The 20,132-nt window shown below is 38.8% G+C and overlaps 1 protein-coding gene across 8 annotated transcripts in view; it reads left to right on the top strand.

Annotated features, from left to right (window-relative positions):
• Positions 1-20,132, top strand: part of MTA3 (metastasis associated 1 family member 3) — a 168,939-nt gene that overhangs the window by 122,685 nt on the left and 26,122 nt on the right. For 5 of the 8 annotated variants that reach the window (XR_010934065.1, XM_067703128.1, XM_067703134.1 and 2 more), the window contains exons 12-16: positions 424-548; positions 2,537-2,688; positions 4,178-4,400; positions 12,026-12,112; positions 15,117-15,263. Coding sequence is in view for 7 of the 8 variants with exons in the window: in XM_067703128.1 (XP_067559229.1) it covers positions 424-548; positions 2,537-2,688; positions 4,178-4,400; positions 12,026-12,112; positions 15,117-15,263 (734 nt within the window). In the remaining variant the exon portion in view is untranslated. Of the gene's footprint in view, positions 1-423; positions 549-2,536; positions 2,689-4,177; positions 4,512-12,025; positions 12,113-15,116; positions 15,264-19,064; positions 20,096-20,132 lie in introns of those variants that run through there. The other 3 variants (XM_067703130.1, XM_067703127.1, XM_067703133.1) reach the window with 3 other exon arrangements.

Genomic DNA, 20,132 nt, shown 5'->3' with positions numbered 1-20,132 from the left:
TAAGAGATTGTTTTTTTTTTTTTCGGTACGCGGGCCTCTCACTGCTGTGGCCTCTCCCGTTGCGGAGCACAGGCTCCAGACGCGCAGGCTCAGCGGCCATGGCTCACGGGCCCAGCCGCTCCGTGGTATGTGGGATCTTCCCGAAACCCGGGCACGAACCCGTGTCCCCTGCATCAGCAGGCGGACACTCAAACACTGCGCCACCAGGGAAGCCCAAGAGATTAGTTTTTACATGACGTTGGTTTGTAAAGATAAGTGGTTTGGGTTCATTTTAACACCTTACTTTTACCAGTTTATTTCTTCTTCACCAAACATTCAAATGTTTATTTATGTGTAGTTAAGGTAAATCAATAATGAAATGTAGAGCCTTTTACCTTGTTATGCAAGTCATTTTTATCACTTCACTTTATATTTCATTGAAAGCAGCAAACCAAATCCCAACCAAATATCCACCAGCAATGGCAAACCTGGTGCTGTGAATGGAGCCGTGGGATCCGCATTCCAGCCGCAGAACCCTCTCCTAGGGCGAGCCTGTGAGAGCTGCTATGGTAAGTTTTCTCCAGTAGGGCTTCCCCAGCTCCTCTGATGCCTGTTGTGGGTGAAGGGCAGGGAATTGTGCTGGCACTGCCGGGCAGGAGGTGCGAGAGGTCAGCACTGCGCAGAGGGCAGAATAATGTAGCCTCAGAGTGGACAGGTGCCCATCCTTACCTTCCACCTGGACACTGAGTTTAGGTATTGGGTTTCCTTTGATTTGCTTCTGTGGTGTCCTGGGTTTGTTGAGCAGTGTGTGCTAAGCTGTGTGCTAAGCTCAGTAGTTGTGGCGCATGGGGCTTAGTTGCTCTGCGGCATGTGGGATCTTCCCGGACCAGGGCTCGAATCCGTGTCCCCTGCATTGGCAGGCGGATTCATAACTACTGTGCCGCCAGGGAAGCCTGAAAATTAGATTCTTTTGGTCAAAATTTTACATGGATTGCGTAACTGTTTTTGAGTTGGCAATTAGATTTTGAACTTCATTTATATTTAAATGAAAATAAGAAGAATCCTGCAGACAAGTGGTAGTGGCTTAATGTGTCTTATTTTTGCCTTACAAACCCCTTTCATGTTATATGTAGTCTCACATATCCCTTTAAATAATTATTTCACCATTTTTATGTGTGCGTGACAAATAAGCAATTTTAATTTTAGGTCCATGTATTAAATAATCTATTATAAAATGTATCTTACTATAATATACATATAAGTTTTATCTTTATAGAAAGATAGAATTTGGTGTTTTCTGTTTGTCACTTTCATTGAATTTGAGTTAATTATATAAAGAGAAAGGCATTTGTTGACATACTAAAATGACATGTCATGATTAATTTGGGTGAAAATAAATATTTAAATATGAGTGAAATTTTATGTTCAGAATCCAAAATAGGCCCATGCCTAATGTTTAGGATTCTTAAAATTTGTGTTTTAAAAAAAATCAACTTATTTTACTATTTGTTTTTAAATTACAAGAGGAAAGGTTTTTAGGCTGCTATTTGCAAGGAGTCCTCCCAAAATAATACATGATGGGTTCACAGTATCATTTTCAACAAACTAAGAGTTTGACTGTAATGATCACTGTATCTTCTCTTTTTGACATTGGTTTATGAAGTGTTAGTTGACACCCTGATGTGCTGTTTGAACGTTTTGAGCTGATAAAGGTAACTTACAGATCAAGGGAAGGATATTCCTAGGCAAACTTACAGAATCATAATTTTATGTACCTTATTAACTTAGTGTTCATCATCAGTGTTTTCTGTCTTAAACTTCAGATCCATTGTGGGAATACTTTAAATGTTATATGGCAGTATTTTAAACTTCAGAGCAAAACAACACAGGTGTGTAGTGTTTCGCTCAGGAATGAATCAGTCGAGCTCTCAGGTCTTAAGCATGCCGTGATCTTGGCTACGCATGCTCAGTTGACAGGGACTTACAGTCTGGAAAAGGATTCTGTTTTTAAAGAGAGAGAGTAAAATAATTATTTTATCTATTGATTAAAATAAAGGAATGGAAAACAGATACCTGTTTCTGCCAGACTTCTACCTTTATCTGAGGGGTCCCTCTAAGCACTTTAAAGCCTGAGGTAGTTTCTGAACCACAGGTTTGAAAACCTGGATTTAGTTTAATAATACCTTTCTGATAACTTATTTCTAGAAATTTACACAATATTTTTAATATTTAATATTGTACAAAATGTTTTTAATGAACCAACAAAAACTCCTTCAGCAGCACAATGTATAATATAGGGCTCTTCACCTAATGGCCCCTCTTAGTAAGGGCCACAGGCACTTGATATCTATAGAAATAAATGGTTTAATGAATTCTCACTTGAAAAATACATACATGTATTAGACTTTCCTGTTTGTCGGGTATACTGGAAGAAGAAAAATAACATTGTAAACTAAAGATGGCTTTGGAATTTTTTTTAAATATTTGACCATATGTGTATTGATATTACAAGTTATGTTGCATTCTTTGTTTTTTCTTATTTTTCCTCCGTCTTTAGCTACACAGTCTCATCAGTGGTATTCTTGGGGCCCACCTAATATGCAGTGTAGGTTATGTGCAACCTGTTGGCTCTATTGGAAAAAATACGGAGGCCTAAAAATGCCCACCCAGTCGGAAGAGGAGAAGTTACCTCCCAGCCCAGCTACAGAGGTACACAAGCAATAGTCTTTTTAGTGTTGAGAAATGTAGTGTTTTTCAGCGCCTGGATCATTCCTTGGAAACAGAAGTACAGTATAGGATAAGTTAAAAACAAACAAAGCTATTATAGCTAAATGTAGTACTGAAACGTTGAGGGTGGGTATGGAGATAGGGGCAGGGACAAATCCAGTTTTTTCAGGTATTCAAAGTATCGGTCTTGAGAGATTACTCAAAAGAAGAACAATGTGTGTGGGAGGTGTTAGCATGAGTAGAGAGCTTACAAATTAAATACTGGTTTTAATGGCTTTTTTGGAAACAGTTTGCAACCTTTCGGTACTGTTGAAAATGTGTTTTATTGCATAAAGTAATAAATACAAACTGAGCATTCTTTCTGTCCCTGGGCTACCGTAGGAGGGACAAGAAGGCATGGGCTCAATCTTGAGGTGAACAACAGTTAAAATATGATTTTGGTAAAATTCTCATAGATGGCAGGTATCAAGCACCTATGTCTACCAGAGGGAGGTTGTTCTTTTTTGAGAGCTAGCAAGATTTAAGGACCCCCTTCGATATTTTTTTTTTAAAAAATAGTCTCTCCTCTGGCAATTTTTTACTGTTGTGAATGTGATTTTGGATTGTTAAGGTCAATTTAGGAGAAAAAATATATAGGATCACAGACACCCTTACTTCCACCCAGTTTCCTTCTCTACTCCCCACCTCCTACTCCAAAGTACGTACTTTTAAATTCTCTCCCCCGTAATAAGTTATAGATTCTTCAGTGAAAGACTTAAAAACTGCGCTTTTCTTTGAACAGGATGCAAGGAGTTTTTTTTTTTTTTATGCTTCCCTAAAAATGTATTCTTTTTTTTTGTTTTACATCTTTATTGGAGTATAATTGCTTTACAATCATGTGTTAGTTTCTGCTTTATAACAAAGTGAATCAGTTATACATATACATATGTTCCCATATCTCTTCCCTCTTGCATCTCCCTCCCTCCCACCCTCCCTATCCCACCCCTCTAGGTGGTCACAAAGCACCGAGCTGATCTCCCTGTGCTATGCGGCTGCTTCCCACTAGCTATCTACCTTACGTTTGGTAGTGTACATATGTCCATGCCTCTCTCTCGCTTTGTCACAGCTTACCCTTCCCCCTCCCCATATCCTCAAGTCCATTCTCTAGTAGGTCTGTGTCTTTATTCTTGTCTTACCCCTAGGTTCTTCATGACATTTTTTTTTCTTAAATTCCATATATATGTGTTAGCATATGGTATTTGTCTTTCTCTTTCTGACTTACTTCACTCTGTATGACAGACTCTAGGTCTGTCCACCTCATCACAAATTTCGTTTCTTTTTATGGCTGAGTAATATTCCATTGTATATATGTGCCACATCTTCTTTATCCATTCATCCGATGATGGACACTTAGGTTGTTTCCATCTCCGGGAGGAGTATTATATTTTGACAAGTATGTTCTTTACATGTTTGTTGGTGTCTGATTTTATAGGACCCTCGAGTTCGAAGTCACATGTCTCGCCAGGCCATGCAGGGGATGCCGGTCCGAAACACTGGGAGCCCAAAGTCTGCAGTGAAGACCCGTCAAGCTTTCTTCCTTCACACTACATATTTCACAAAATTTGCTCGTCAGGTCTGCAAAAATACCCTCCGGCTGCGGCAGGCAGCAAGACGGCCGTTTGTTCCTATTAATTATGCTGCCATTAGGGCAGAATGTAAGATGCTTTTAAATTCTTAACCTTATATGTTGTGCTTCTGACCATTTCCTCTCTTTCCCTCTCTCTCTCTTTTTGTTTTTGTTTGCAATAAACATAAGTTCTTGTGTACAGCCTTTTATTTGGTTTATTTTTTTTTAACATTGTTTTGTCTGCTGCCATTTGTATAATGCCAACCTGAAAACATTGAAACTTCTGCAGTCTTTGTGAGAAAGCAGTGCTCAGCAAAAGATTGGTGGGAGGTGATCCTATCCAGTGGGGTTTTGTGATGGAATTACCTGAAAGCCCTTATTGAAGAGGGATTTTTACCTATAAGGTAGAATAAAATTTGCCAATTTACACTAATGAGAAATTGTATGTCTTTGTAAACTTCTCAATTTCCCACAAACCTTTTACAATTATCATACAATATTCTGGAAATTCACAGTGTTTCATAACAAATTAGAAGATTTAGCAAATTATAAATGAATTTTAAAGTTTTTTGGGTGAATTTTCTGAAAAACACATTTAATTTTTACAAGCTAGTGTCTGAATTTGTGGTTGAGCATTCTTTCTATTTGTCCAGTTTGGTTTCCATTTCATAATCATATACCATATACATTACTACATAACATTTACATGACTTTATTACTCATTATCAACACATTCAGTCTTGCTTATGTTTTTTTGTTGTTGTTAGAACAAAGGTCATATGTACCGATGAATTGCAGGTTGTTCTGTTATTACCATGTACCCCTAAATGTGTCCATAATTTGTGTGTGAACTCTGATTCTAAGTCTTGCTACTTTTAGTTACATTCCTGTTTAGCATGTTAGAGCCATGAAACTTTTTTTCCCTATGGGATGAGAAAACTTGCTGTCTGGCTTAACAGGTAGGAAATCTTAAAGACATTCAGTAGATAACTCTATCTGTGAGATAAGAAATTTCTTATTATGAGATGTTCCGTTTTGATTTAAAGAGGGTATCTGTAAAAGGAGTGATGATTGAAAAGTGTTTTTTGTTCCTAAAGATAATTTTCAACAGAACAGTTGAAAGGCTTTAAAACTTACAGGTAAAAGCTTTATGAGAAGAAGAAAAGTGCTTTGTAAAGTGAGTAGAAATTGGAAGTAATCTCTGCGTCCCATGGAGGGGAAACTTAGCTACATGAAACTCATGTATATGTGAGAACTTAGGCATGTATATTGAGGTTTTGTGCTAGCATTTCTGAGTTCATGGATTTATGTTATCACTTTCTTACCATTTTAAGGAACTAGAAAATATTTATGTCCATGAATATACGGCTTAGCTGATTTAAAACATATACGTTTATATATAATTTATTAAATATAAAAAATAAAAAACACATGAGAAAGAAAGTGAATGAAATTCTTCCATTAAAATTGGCCAGGCTCCAGGATCATCTTTGTTGCTATGAGTGGAAAGGAAACTGTCACCAACTAAATTGGCTTCTGAGGAAGCTTCTGTTTCTCATTAAGCTTCTGTTAATTTCTCAGTTAATTTGCACATTGTCTTTATTTTGATGATTCTTCAATGAAGTATGTTTTTGTGTCACCTTATTTTAATTTTTCTCAGTTAAAAGGCCATGCTACTATAAAAGAGTCGAGATTAAATTACCTGTATTTTATTTCTACAAACATATATCTATAATAATAATGGTAATAAAAGAACAGACTCCTTTGTTGTGATGAGAGTCAAGGAGCATATTTTATTTTGTATTTAGCTTCATTGGTCAAGTTACACATAGAATCAGATTCTCAGAATAATTTTACCTCGAAATTTAAAACTTTATTAAAGTTTCAGCAGCCACCTACTCAGTCCCAGTCCCCTCACCCAGCAAGCAGCTAATGAACTCTTTTCCTAGCATCTAATTGCTTCTTGCATTATCTTCTCCCTTCTTATATTTGTACCTTGTCACAACCTCTTTAGCAGATTCCTTGATCTTGGCTTGTTAGCAAGATTAGGTGTTAATAACCCGATGTCTGTATGCAACCATGTTTATGGTCCAGGGGGAGGTTAAAGCTGTATTTGTTTTTTTGGTTTTTTTGGTAAGCTTTCCTTGGTTTCTCAAAGGCAGTGGTGACCCTGTCCCTCCCCCAAAAAGTTAACAACCTCCGTGATGGTGAATGACTTTGAGATCAGGTGAAAGTTTGTAATTCTAAAGATATTGATGGATCAAGAGCTCCAATTAATGCATTTAGAATAATTCTTTATAATATTGGAAAAGGAAACTAGTTTTGCCTGTGAACTTGGGAATCTTCCTCTTATAAGAAGTATAGAAGTTGACCCCTTCCATGGCTCCTGGCCTTGGCAGCAACACCACAGCCAGTATCACAGCCAGAGTTGATGGGGTATCAGACTACAGAAGAGTGAAGAAGTGGGGAACTGAGGAGATAAATTCTCAGTTACATGGGGGAGAGCAGTCATAACTTTCAGATCTCGACTTACAAGTTAATCCTTGTTTAGAGGAAGTTTTTTTTTTTTTTTAATTTGTTACAGCAGTGCTCTCTGGCCTTTATTTTCACTAAGAAACTGGTGTTAAGGAATGCAGTATAGTGAGCAGGGGAATCTTTGCATGTCCATAAAGCATCGCAGGAAAATGTAAGAAGTAATACCTTTGGGAAGGGAAACTGGGAGGCTGAGGGAAAAGGGTGGGAAGGAGACTTACCACTATTCATCCTTCGAAACTTTTCGATTTTGAGTCATAGGAATATATTTCCTATTAAAAAGTCATGGGAATATATTTCCTATTAAAATTTTTTTTAAAACTTGAAATAACTATACACTATGACCAACATGTGTTTTATAGATATAGATGTAAAAAATGACTGTTAAAACCAAATCCCAAATACCTATTTGTTTGAATGGTATACCTTTGTATGTAAATATGTAAGTCCACGCGAAAAATTGCTAACATCAGTACAGTGCCTGAGCCAGTTCTACCGTGTAGGTAGTGCTTAAGAAAAATGGATTGCTAGACCAAAACCCAAAACGTTGCATAAAGAAAAGTACGATGTCCTTGACAAGATTTGCAGACCAACTGCATGGTTGTAACAGCATCAAGTTTCAGACAGCCTGCCCCTGCTTCCCCTTGACACCCCTCCCCTCATTAAAAAAAGCCATAATATAATGATGATGGTTTTCCTCCTTTGTTACTATCATGAGACTTTACCACTGAGTTACTGGATGACTGACTTGTCAAAGATCTGTAAAATCACCCAACACCTGATGAGCACAGGGCTTCTATTTGAGACTCAGGATCCAGAGACTAAGGTTAAGTAGAAGTAGTATATTAGCAGCCTTTCAGAGATGAAGCAAAAGTCCCCAGAGAAATGGATCCAAATGACTTAACTGCCCCATCTGTAGCTTGCATGGATAATTAAGTATTTTCTGGGTTGATAACACACGAGACTTGAATGACAGCACCATTTCCCAGTATGAATGTTTTCAAGGGATACGTGGAGCCCTTTTTTTCTGTTTGAAGATGCTAAATCAACTTCAGAAGTATTATCCCAAGGGCCCATATTCAGAAGAAGAAACTTGTTATATATTTTATGAGATTTCTAGAGGTTTCTCAGTGAAAGTTACTGTTAATAATTGTATAAAGTTTTGTGAAATTTTAAGTTCTAACATTAGGAGAACAGTTTTGGCTTGTTTATTTTGGTAGTTTATTATTTTAATAAAAATTTGTCTTTGGATACTTAAAATTTTTTTAAAGGTACGAAAGTAGTTACAGATCTTAACGCCATTCCCGTTCCTACCTCTTTTAGAGGTAACCATTGTCATCAGTGTCTGAAGTATCCAGAGACATCCTGTGTATCTCTAAGAAACTAAGTAGGTGTATTTTTTGTTTTTGTACAGATGTTAATGTCTACATTGTTCTGCACCTTGCCTTTTTTACTTAACATATCTTGGAGGCCATACCAGTACATTGAGAACTACATCCTCTTTTTTGTGTGTGGGGGGGGTGATTTTCTTTCTTTTTTCTTTAAAGTGTATTTATTTATTTTTGGCCACGCGGCATGCAGGATCTTAGTTCCCCAACCAGGGATTGAACCTGTGCTCCCTGCATTGGAAGTGCAGTCTTAACCACTGGACTGCCAGGGAAGTCCCACCTCCTTTTTTTATCAGCTGCATAATAGTCTATTTTGTACTTGAGCCAGTACTTCTCCTACTTAAAAAAAAATTAGGTTGTTTCCAATCCCTTTCTGTTACAAGTAGTGTTGCAACAAATATACAGATATCATTTAAGACTGATGTATGGGGCTTCCCTGGTGGCGCAGTGGTTGAGAGTCCGCCTGCCAATGCAGGGGACACGGGTTCGTGCCCCGGTCCGGGAAGATCCCACATGCCGCGGAGCGGCTGGGCCCGTGGGCCATGGCCGCTGAGCCTGCGCGTCCGGAGCCTGTGCTCTGCAACAGGAGAGGCCACAACAGTGAGAGGCCCACGTACCGCAGAAAAAAAAAATGATGTGTGAAATGTGCATGTAGCTGCTTACAGGTTAAATCCCTGAGTAAAACATCTGTGTCAAGCAACTTCCATTCTGAATTTTGATAGTTGCTGCCCAGTTGCCCTCAGAAAAACTATGATTTACACTCCCACCAGTGTCTAGAGAGTGCCTGTTTCTCTAGAACCTTGCCAGCAGTGTTATCCATCTCTGAAACCCTTAACTAGTTGACGGGTGACATGTAAGTTATATTAGCTTGCATTTCTCATTTTGAATGAGGTGGAAAATTTTGCATATATTTGACAACCATTTGTATTTCCCTTTTTGTCAACTGTTTTTGCCCCTGGCCTGTTTTCTATTAAAAGTCTTACTGACTCATGGGAACTTTTTATATTTTAAGGAAGTTAGCTCTTGATCTGTAATACAAATATTTCCCCCATTTTGTCTTTGATTTTGTTGACGTATTTGCCAAGCAGATTTTTTTAGGTAGCTGAATTTATCTTTTTAAAAAAATTTTTTTAATGGCACATGCGTTTTATGTCTTGTTTAGAAATGCCTTTATAATTCCTGTAAGAAAATTCTATGGATGGTTTTACTTTGATAGCAGTTTTGAAGACCCATGTGAGATATTTTTGTGAATTTTAATTCAGTATGTACTTTCTGCAAATTTTCTGTTTTATTTTCCCTTCTAATATTTCCAAAACATTTTAGAAAGATAGCCATGAGTTGCAAAAAAAAGATAACTTTTTCCAGGTTTACCTCAGGGAGGTATAGCTCATCCTCTAGGAAGCCAGGGAAATATGCCTCGTGCTCAGTCAAGCCATTTGAGTGAGGTGAAAATGCTCTCCCTCTGGCCAGATTTTGATTCCTTCTGGTTTCTTCGGGCATTTCTCAGGTTGCTTTCTTTACCTGTGTGCTTTTAATGGGTACTAATTAATTATCTCTTTAAATATAGTTAGATGAATAATTTGAGAGCAAGGTACCACTAGCCTGGTCTTGAGTACAGACCAGGATTCTTTTTAAGCAACTCAAATGTGGACCTGATCATCTATGTTTATGATCATTTCTTCTGGACAGAAACTATTTTTTTCTATTTATATTCGGTATAATCACTGAATGGATGCAATTTTTATGTTAAACAGTCATGCGGTAGTCTTAGCACCCACCTTTCATCCTAATTTATTCACAGTTGAGACTGATAGTTCTTGCCACCAACTACTTCCTATAAAATATAATGAAGATTGATGAAATATGGATCCTTCTAAAAAGCTTTGATCTCCCACTCAGGTGCTCTGTAAATTCTCACTTGGAACATTACATAATTAATCCTACTAATTTAGTGAGAAATTAAAAGCTGATTAATATAAAGTGAAATGTCTGTGGGTATTGTGTTGGTGACTCCTTTGATGGGTATGTTGATTATTGTCAAGGTGACAGTCATGTGGGAGTTCATCACTTGAAGTCACATTGGCAGTTTTCCTTTGGGCCTTATAGACTGGAATAAAGAGCAAAGTTAATCTTACTACTAGTAATACAGTAATGGTTTTTGTCCAAAACATTGAGCAAATTCTAAGATGATTCATTCAAGCTTTATTTTATTAATAGAAAATAAATTTCTTCTCTTGTCCTCTTCCTAAGCAGAACTTGAATTTTTGGTGAATTAGTAATACTAGGAAGGAATTATTACTGTTAGCACACAGTGATTTGACAGGTGTTTGATCCTTGCAGGGTTTGGGCTGCTTTTTAATGTTTGTTTAGATTACTCCTCCAAAATACGCTTATTATATTTCTGACTGTATCTTCACTATTATTCAGTAACAGGTGAAAAGCTTCATAATAGCTTAGTAATTTTTTTTTGCTCAAAGGAAATCAGCTGAGTAGGAGGAAAAGAAACTGGACCATTTATAGTTGTCAAGTGGTTGCATAGTAATTAGCCAGTGCTTGGGATATATATTCAGATTCCAGGCTGTCTGCAGTTTGTGCTTTGTCTATTTCAATATTTTTAAATGCTGCTTTCCCACCTTTTCCTGTTTAATAGTTATTGGAAAAGAGTTTCCTTGTTGAGAGGGCTAGAGCTAATGAAAAAGTTAATTTTTAATTTTAAATCATTTGAGGTTCCAGATTGAATTATACATTTTAACGCTAATAGTGCAGAGAATCCCTGTGGATGTCAAAGAAAATTTCCTGTATGTAGGCCTAGAAATGTGGTCTCAGCCACAGAAAATCTATAGGACATTTTTGTCAAAAATGTGAAGGTGGGAAAAGGCATAAACATAGCAGAATCATATCTGCTAAAGCTACTCTGTTAAGCTTTATGACAGTATCTGCAAATTTAAAAAACATTTCAATACACATTGTTTTTGTTGCTTCAGACTCCACTGCTTAACTCTTTGGTATGAGAGGCAGCCATGTTTCACATCTACTCTTCCATCTAATGAGAGCTTAAAAATTAAAACGCAGAGAGTGTTTGTGTTGTGTGCTTTATTTTTCTCTGAACTGTTTTATGGTAGGGTATGAGGAATGTGATGTGACCTCTATGAACTAACATCCATCACAGTACTTTACTATTCTGACTATTGGATGAAATACCTGTCTGCATACAGGTAACCTTTTAAATCTCAGCACTAATGACATCATAGTAGGATATGAAGGATAGAATACTAGTGATAAAACCAAATGACCCATTTTTACTTTTGGGAAGCTCTAATCTAATGGAATTGAATTTAATCGCGATAGATGAAGACTCCTCCATAGAGACCCACTCCATCTAGGTCAGGGATGGTCAAGTGTGTTGCCTTTGTCATTTTTGTCTTCCATGCCAGATTTATCCTCCATTAGGACTGATAACACCTCATACTTTATGGAAGCTTTTCTACTATAATGTAGAAATGCCATGGCTATTTTACAGATGAGCATGCACAGAAAGAAAGCATGTGCATGTAAGATGTGTGTTAGCTACATTCATAAGGGACTTTAAAGTGAGTATTCTCCAGGTAAAATCCCATTCAGTAATTTGAACCAGAACTGAAAACGGTTTTCTTAAGCCCCAAAGGAAATTATGGAGGAATCTGGCAGATTTTTTGCACTGTTTTCCACTTGCACATTTTATTTCTGCGGTGTATGTAGCATAGGCAGAGAAATCAGCCTCATTGGTTGTCTCCGTGTTTCTCTTTCTCCTCAGATGCAGACAGACATGCGGACCTATCTGGAAGTCCACTGAAAAGCAAAAGCACTAGGAAACCTCTGGCATGTATCATTGGGTATTTAGGTGGGTATTTCCTAACAGAAGAAAAGCTCAACAATTTCTGTATCTTATAATCGGCTATTCAAAATTGACATACCTAAATTAAATGCAAGCCTTTCAAGTAGCTGCAATTGGATACCTTCATATATATAGTCAGTTTATTTTATTTCAGAAACTTATTTTTATTACCAAAACACACAAAACATACAGAGATATAGATAGGTTTACTTTTTCTGAAAATATCATTGAATAAAAATGTAATGTATATTTATGGATATAAATACAGATTAAGCAAAAAGAGGAAAATAAGAATCACTGAATTATTAGAGGATGAATTTTTTTTTTTAACTGAAGTATAATTGACTTACAATGTTATATTAGTTTCAGGATCACCACATAGTGATCTGCCATTTGTACACATTACAGGATGATCACCGTGATAATTCTAATTACCATCTGTCACCATTCTAGGTTATTATAAAATTAACGATGAATATTCTTAATATTTTTATTTAGATCCTTCCACTATTTCAAACCCACCTCACCCCTCCCCTTAAATAGAGAAAGATTGGTTTATTTACTTTTTTAAAAAAAAAAAACAGATAAAACTGGCTTTTAACCCACCTTTAAACAATATTTATAGCTTTAATGTGCCAATTAAGGTTACTTGAAAGGAAAGCATTAGTATTGCTTTCTGGTTTTTATCATGTTATTTAACTTGGAAGTCGCCAAACATGATGGTTCCATTTACATTTTGAAATATAATTAGGAATAGTATAAAATTACTAGGCAATAACCTTTTTTTTTGGAAAGTTTTAAGATAAATAATTTACAAAATAATGACTGCTAAAATGGTTCCTACTATACCTAGAAGCTATAATGGCATGTTTTTATGCTTCTGATATTCTTGCTTTTTCATCTTCTCAGTAAAAGTGAAGTATGTTCTCAGAGTTGCATTGAACCTTATTACTTATATTTGTGAAAGATTTATATTTGTGAAGTGTTCAGACTTAAGACATCCAGTCTTTTAAAAAAAGAAAGATTTATATTTGTGAAGCGTTCAGACTTAAGACATCCAGTCTTTTAAAAATCAAAGTGTAGCCTTAAAGTTGGTATATTATCTGGTCCTCATCAGAGCATCCTAGGAGTCAGAAGTGCATAGCTCCTTCTTTGATGTTATTTTGCCACCTTTTTTCCTGTTTTATTCCTCAGGGCCTAAAGAGTTGCTTTGATAGCCCCCCAAAATATCACATGGTTATCACAGGCACGACCTAGCTCATGGTGATCAAATCCTTGAAGTTTGCTATCTGTGTTCCCTTGCAGGGCCTAATTGTAGAAGCCCCTCCCACCTTGCAAGGGAAAGTTTATGATCATAAAAAATAGAATATAATTGCATATTAGTCAGCATTTCCATAGGTAATTATGTGTTCCTGCTATGGGCAAATTGGTTTGTCTCTACCAGATAAGCCCAAAGCAGTGCTGTCCTTACTAACTGAACCACTTCCCTATATAACATATTTCTGAGTATTTACTATGTACAAGACACTTCACTAAGTGATTTGGGGAACACCAAGATGAATACAACCTTGCCCTCAAAAATCTTCAACTAGCAGGGAAGGCACACAGGTAAGAACAATTGAGCAAAGGATTAGATCCTATAAACGAATTACAGGTAATAAGCATTGGGCACTTGGAGGAAGGGATAGTTATTTCTGATGGGAGTTAGGGCAACTTATGTGAAGAAAGTAATAGTTGATCTCAAGCTTGAAAAATAGGTAGTATTTGAATAGATAGAATGTTTTTCCCCTTATGAGGCCACGAGAACTAGATGAACAAAGGTGCTTGAAAATCGGATCAAGGAAGGCAGGTTTTCTGGTCCTGATGGAGCATAGCGTATGGAGGTTGTGATGAAATATGAGGTTGGCAAACCTTCAATACCATGTTGAAAAAAAAATCACTGTATTTTGGTTAGTACCTGATCCATTCCTAAATTTCAGCAAGTGTAGGATTTTGACCAGACCAATACTCCTAACAGCCCTTCCTAAATTTCAGTAAATAAGGCTGATATCCTGGCCCTCACCTGGGAAGACAGGGTGGCTTGTACATGATTGGCATGTTGGGTAGTGACTCAGAATCAGTGAGCAGGTTTAGCTTTAGAGAAGAGGTTGCCTGGTAGACTGAGGTCCTTAAATCCAATTGCTACAGTGTTGCAATTTCTGTCCATCTACTGACAACTACATACTTCACATAAACACACATGTACCATATGCATATTACAGTTTTGTGATATATCCTCTGTCAAAGTTTTCTTCTTCTGCTTTTTTTTTTTTTTTGGCCATGCCACGCGGGACCTTAGTTCCCTGACCAGGGATCAAACCCACGGCCCAGCAGTGGAAGTGCAGAGTCTTAAATCACTGGACCACCAGCGAAGTCCCATCGTCTGCTACTTCTTAACTCTAGTATTTGGAGTTTGGTGTCAGATTTCATCTATATCAAATTGTTTTTCGCTGGCAATGATTGACCCTGGTCCTGTATCCTAGTTGCAGAGCCAGAGGAGGAATCCTGTTTTTTCAGAAAGCTCTCACACACCAGATGTGCTACATGCTATCTATGTTCCTGGTTTGATGGAGCACAAGGGTAGTTTTCTTTAAGGCTACCTCTCCAGATAGCCTTTGAATTTCTAATTCCTTGAAGAGTCAGATGCCTTATTCCCCTCATAAATCTCATGTTTAAGTGACCTTCTGAAGTGGCTTTTTTCTTTTTTTTTTTTCTTGTACTCAACAACGTGAAGCTCAGAGCTTCAGCTAGCAGGGGCAGAACCAGCTCCCTTTTGATAAATAAAGCCATGGTAACAGCACTTGAAGTTGATTCATTATGCAAGTACTTGGGAAAATAAGCTGGTTCATAAGGAACTGGCTCTTAGCTCATTAAGAAATAAGAATAAGATGTGTGCCTATTAGCCGATGTAAGTGCACACAGATTTTTAATACCATGTTCTGAGTTGAGAAACCTTTCTTCCCCCTGTCAGAGATCCATCCTTCGAAGAAACCTAATGTAATTCGATCTACACCAAGCCTACAAACCCCAGCTACCAAGCGGATGCTCACCACCCCGAATCACACGTCTCTGAGCATTTTGGGGAAAAGAAACTACAGTCATCACAATGGCCTGGATGGTATGTAAGCCCAGGAATTCTGGGGGCTGATCCCGTAGGCAGGGCTTCTCTGCCCTTGCCTGCTCCCGACTGTTGTCTGCCACGTCCAGGAATGTGTAACAAACAGGTTCTTCTACGCCCTGATTGAACTGTGTGGGAAGGGGGATATGAGGGAAGGCTGCCATGGGCCACAGGGAAGACATGTTGCCAAGTGACATTTCTCCATCTCCTCAGAAGGGACCTTTTGGTTCACATTTCCTGTTAGGAGGCTTGTTTGAAAATGAAGTCTGTATTTAGCAGTTGCCTCTTCTGGGCGATAATGCTCTTGCTGTGATGCACACTCACTGCTCATATATGTTTTCTTGAGCAGAAGGGATTATTTCGCCTTATGTCTGAGACAGCAGTGCTGTCTGGGGGTTCTTCAGTGTTCTGTGGATCATTTTAAATTTGGCATTTGTCCCTGACTTCTTTCACCTTATAAATGTTCTTAATTGCTCAAGAGTACTACAAGTCATGAAAAGAATTGCATGGTTGATGTCTTAAATACAGAGAGAATAATTTGTTTGAAATGGAAAAACTGAGAGATATCACCTCTTATGCAAAGTGCTTCTCTTGGGCTTGGCCATATAATGGCTCTTCAGGTGGAACTGAATTATCTTCCCATTCAGACTATAAACACAAGTGTAACAAATCATCCAGGCAGTATATATTGTTGATCTCAATATTCAATATTGATTTCAACTCCTGGAGTTTGAAGATGTCTTGATTGTTTAAATGTTGGCATTTATTTATGAATAAAACTGTCTCCAGGCTTTTCATGCCTTGTGGGACTCTAAATTCCTTCATTGACAGTAAATTATTTATAACGAGGCCCTGGAGCAAGGATGTGGAATAGACCTTCTAGTAATAACTTCCCATCGTTATTTTCCTTCCGTATGACTTTTGATAGTTATGGTGATGTCAAAATGAATAAAAAATTGAGGGTGAAGAGTTTAGTTTGCATTTATAGGATATCAATGTGGTGTAGATTTAATTCTCCTCTCTAGGTCTCATTTTTCTTAATCACTTTCATTTATTCAACCAACGTTTATTGAGCACCCACCAAGTTCCAGGCACTGTGCTTTCAAGAATTTAGCTACACAGTAGTTTTGCAGAAATACTTCCTCGCTAATGAGAACATCGGCCATCCTTGCCTCAATATGCCTGATGTCTAGTCAGAAGAAGTCCAAGGAAGGATTGTGTCAAACTGTGGAGATTGGATTTCTTTCCAGCTTTTCCTTGCCCACAGCGTGGGACCTTTAGGTTCAGGCTTAAATGGAATAAAGAATCTTTCTTTTCCATCTTATCACCTCCCTGGACTGTCTAGGTATATAGTCCTACTGCAGAAAGTAAGTTCTGGTTTATTTGATATTTATATATTCTTTATGGTAAAAAGACTCTCGCTGTGACTGATGCTGGAACGCAGCTTTCTACTCTCTTTCTCCACTCACACCCCATGGTCATGGTCATTCTGGGCCCCAGTCCTACTCCTGCATTGCAGCTCCTTTTGTTCTTTCATTGTATCACAGGAACCTGTCTCTTTGGAATTTCTAAAAAATGCCATTATGTAGTGTTTCCTCTCTAGGGCTGTTTGTCCCATTTCCTTCTGAATGAATACTTTTGCAAGGTCATTGCTTCTCTGCTCTGAACAGGAGGAATGGACAGGGCACACAACGAATCCCTGGTGTTATGTTGACTGAATCCTTCAGCCTTGTTGAGGAACAGACACTTGTCTCATTTTCTGAAGAGACCTAGATGTTACACTTTTTTCAAAACCCTGTCATGGTACAGAGAGGAAGGCTGATGACATGTGCCTTACCTGCATTATCTCATCTGATTCCGTTGACAGAAGGTTTCAGGTCAGGGGACTTAACTGTTTTGCATAACATGGTATCTCTACTGCCTGGCACAGTGCCTGGAACTTGGGGGGTGCTCAGTAAATGTTAGTTGAATAAATGAAAGTGATTAAGAAAAATGAGACCCAGAGAGGTGAATTAACTCTTCCAGAGTTACCAAGTACTCCGCAAATGGGTTGGGGTTCCCATCCAGGTGTGACTGATTTCAGAGTCTGCTCTTTTTTTTTTTTTTTTAATTTATTTATTTTTGACTGTGTTGGGTCTTCATTTCTGTGCGAGGGCTTTCTCTAGTTGCAGCGAGCGGGGGCCACTCTTCATCGCGGTGCGCGGGCCTCTCACTGTGGCGGCCTCTCTTGTTGCGGAGCACAAGCTCCAGACACGCAGGCTCAGTAGTTGTGGCTCACAGGCCTAGTTGCTCCGTGGCATGTGGGATCTTCCCAGACCAGGGCTCGAACCCGTGTCCCCTGCATTGGCAGGCAGATTCTCAACCACTGCTCCACCAGGGAAGCCCCAGAGTCTGCTCTTTTAACCACTGTTATAAATGAAGTTGAGGCTCTCAAACGTGCTGTATTAGTCAGCAAGGTAGAAACTACATAAGTTATTTTAACAGCTCTTGTAATATCAGAAATCAATATGACAGATATTGAAGGACAGAATAGGTAAATGGGGAGCATGGGCTGGGGGACAGGAAACAGCCACCATCACTAGAGCTGCGAGAGCAACAGGGACAAGTTGGGGTTATCACAGCTAGAAGCCCAAGGAGCTGGAACTCAGACCCTTGAGGAAAGGGCGCTGCTCTGTCGGTGCTGGCATCACTCAGAAAGTGTGATGCGGCTGCTTCTGGGAGTGTGAAGACAAGCTGGGGACTGACACACACTGCTGCTGCTCCTCGGGGTGATGCTGGCAGGAGCAGGAAGGAGCAGGCCTCTTGCCTTGTAGGTGCCCTCGGGCACCCCCTGCTGGTGCAACAGGGATCTGGATGGCAGACCTGAAATGGATTTACGGAGTCCCAACCCCACCCAGAATCGCAAAGCTGAGTTTAAGTGGACGGACGTGGAGCTGAGAGGCAGAAGTGGAACAGAAACACATATTTTAGAAAATGTCCCCATTTTTGTATTCCCTGTGGACCTTTTCCTTGGGATAATTCATTTGTTTCTTGTTTCCTCAGGATATAAGATCCTGACTAACGTGAGTTTCCAAGGTGAACTCAAAGTACTAGAAAAAAATGTTAGGCTAATAGTGAGTTTTCATGGGAGAGTTAATACCATTATACACTGGAATTGATAGGTACAAATTCATGGAAGAGCTTTGCCCTGTGTGATCCAATAATAAAATCAGTTAGCACTGCTGTCATGTCAGACAGATGAGCACACCAAACAGGATGTTGGTGGGCAGAACTAATCTAACTGGAAGCAAAGCCTGATTGTACTGAAATATCCAGGTCTCTCAGCTTTAGGGCTTCCTGTCCCCTTAGCAGCTTGCCCCCTTTGCTCAGCCTCCACCCTCAGTTGGAGGTTCTTCATAATGGGAAGAGAGTCTCTGGATTTCTGCTGGTAGAAAGGATTTTACCTGACATTTAAAAAAAAAAAAAGATGGACAGCTCCTTCTTATCTCCTGAAACTCACTGTCTTTCACCTGGCCCTGGCCCTGGTCCTTTAAAGGCCCTGGTATGACTGGGGGCTGGAAGTCAGCACTCTGTGTCCTCTGAACCTGTGGCACCCAGCCACACACAGGCCTCTGTGAATGGAGCTTAAATTCCAAGGGTAAAAAACAAAACCTGCATACACAAGAAGCCTCATTTTTTGGAGTCAGTGTAGACTTACCCAGATCTGTATCAGTCCCCCAACTTTCAGCCTTTCCTGTCAGGCTGTAGGTCCAGTGGTGTGCCACATGCTTTCCAAATCCTGTCTCCTTTTCTGACTTACAGATGCTTTGATGACATTCCTAATGCCAGCCAACCAAGTATCTACCACATTTGGCTGACTTTGGCTAACACCAGGTGGCTGTGAAGAGAGAAGGCCCTGAGATCAGTGGGGATAGAAGAGGCATTACTTTCCATGTCTGAGAGCCCAAAAGGGAGGGCAGCAGGGGAGGTGGAATTTGTCTGTGCCATGGAAGAAAGCACATCTGACTGTTCAGAGTCAGAAGGGATTAATTGCTGGCTTCTCTGATCATTTCCTATGTGGCTTTGGGTAAATCACTTGGTTTCCTTAACCTTTTTTTTCCCCCTCTTCCGTAAAGTACAGATTTCATTTGCCTTAACGGTGTTGTTATAATGATTAAAAATTTTCACCTACTTTACACCACTTGATCTTCCAAACACTTTATGAGGTAGGTGTTATAACCTGCATTTTAATAATGAAAAAATCTGAAGCTCAAAGAGATGAAGGGATTTGCCCAAAGTCACACTGCTAGCAAGTAGCAGAGATGAGATATAAACTCCAAGTCTAAGGTTGTTTCCACTGGGTAAATAAGCATCCCTGATCTGTGTGTTGAGTACAGCATGTACCTGGGAGATGTTTCTGTTTTCTGTGTATCGGAGATGGGTTTGTGTCTGCAAGTATAGAGAGGAATGTAGAGCAACTTTTCTTTGCTCAGACTGCGAATTTAAGCCATTATTGTCTAATCAAAGCCGTCACCTCCATCTCCTGCCTCTGTGAAGCTCCTCTGCCCATATCGTACCCCCTCCTTTTTCTGGAACTTAGGGGATAGGAGCTATATTAGTGTCAGAGAGAGGGGAGAAAAAAGTAATAGAGAAAAGCCACAATCACTTAAAGGTGAGATGTGTTTCAATTAAATTATATGATATTCCCAGCATTGACTCTGACACATAGTAGGTGTTCATTAAGTGTTAAGATTCCATCCCCTCCTTTAAAGAAGAACTGTTGTTAATGTTCTATTTTGAAAATTGTTACAATATCAACCAAAGTTTTTCTAGTCATATGTGAATTGTATATAAATAAAATGTCAATACTTTCCTTATAGTTACATTGAT

The sequence above is a fragment of the Pseudorca crassidens genome, chromosome 14 (genome assembly GCF_039906515.1).
Source record: "Pseudorca crassidens isolate mPseCra1 chromosome 14, mPseCra1.hap1, whole genome shotgun sequence".
NCBI lineage: Eukaryota > Metazoa > Chordata > Mammalia > Artiodactyla > Delphinidae > Pseudorca > Pseudorca crassidens.
The sequence above is the reverse complement of the archived record's forward strand: the minus strand, read 5'-3'. Positions and strand labels throughout refer to the sequence as shown.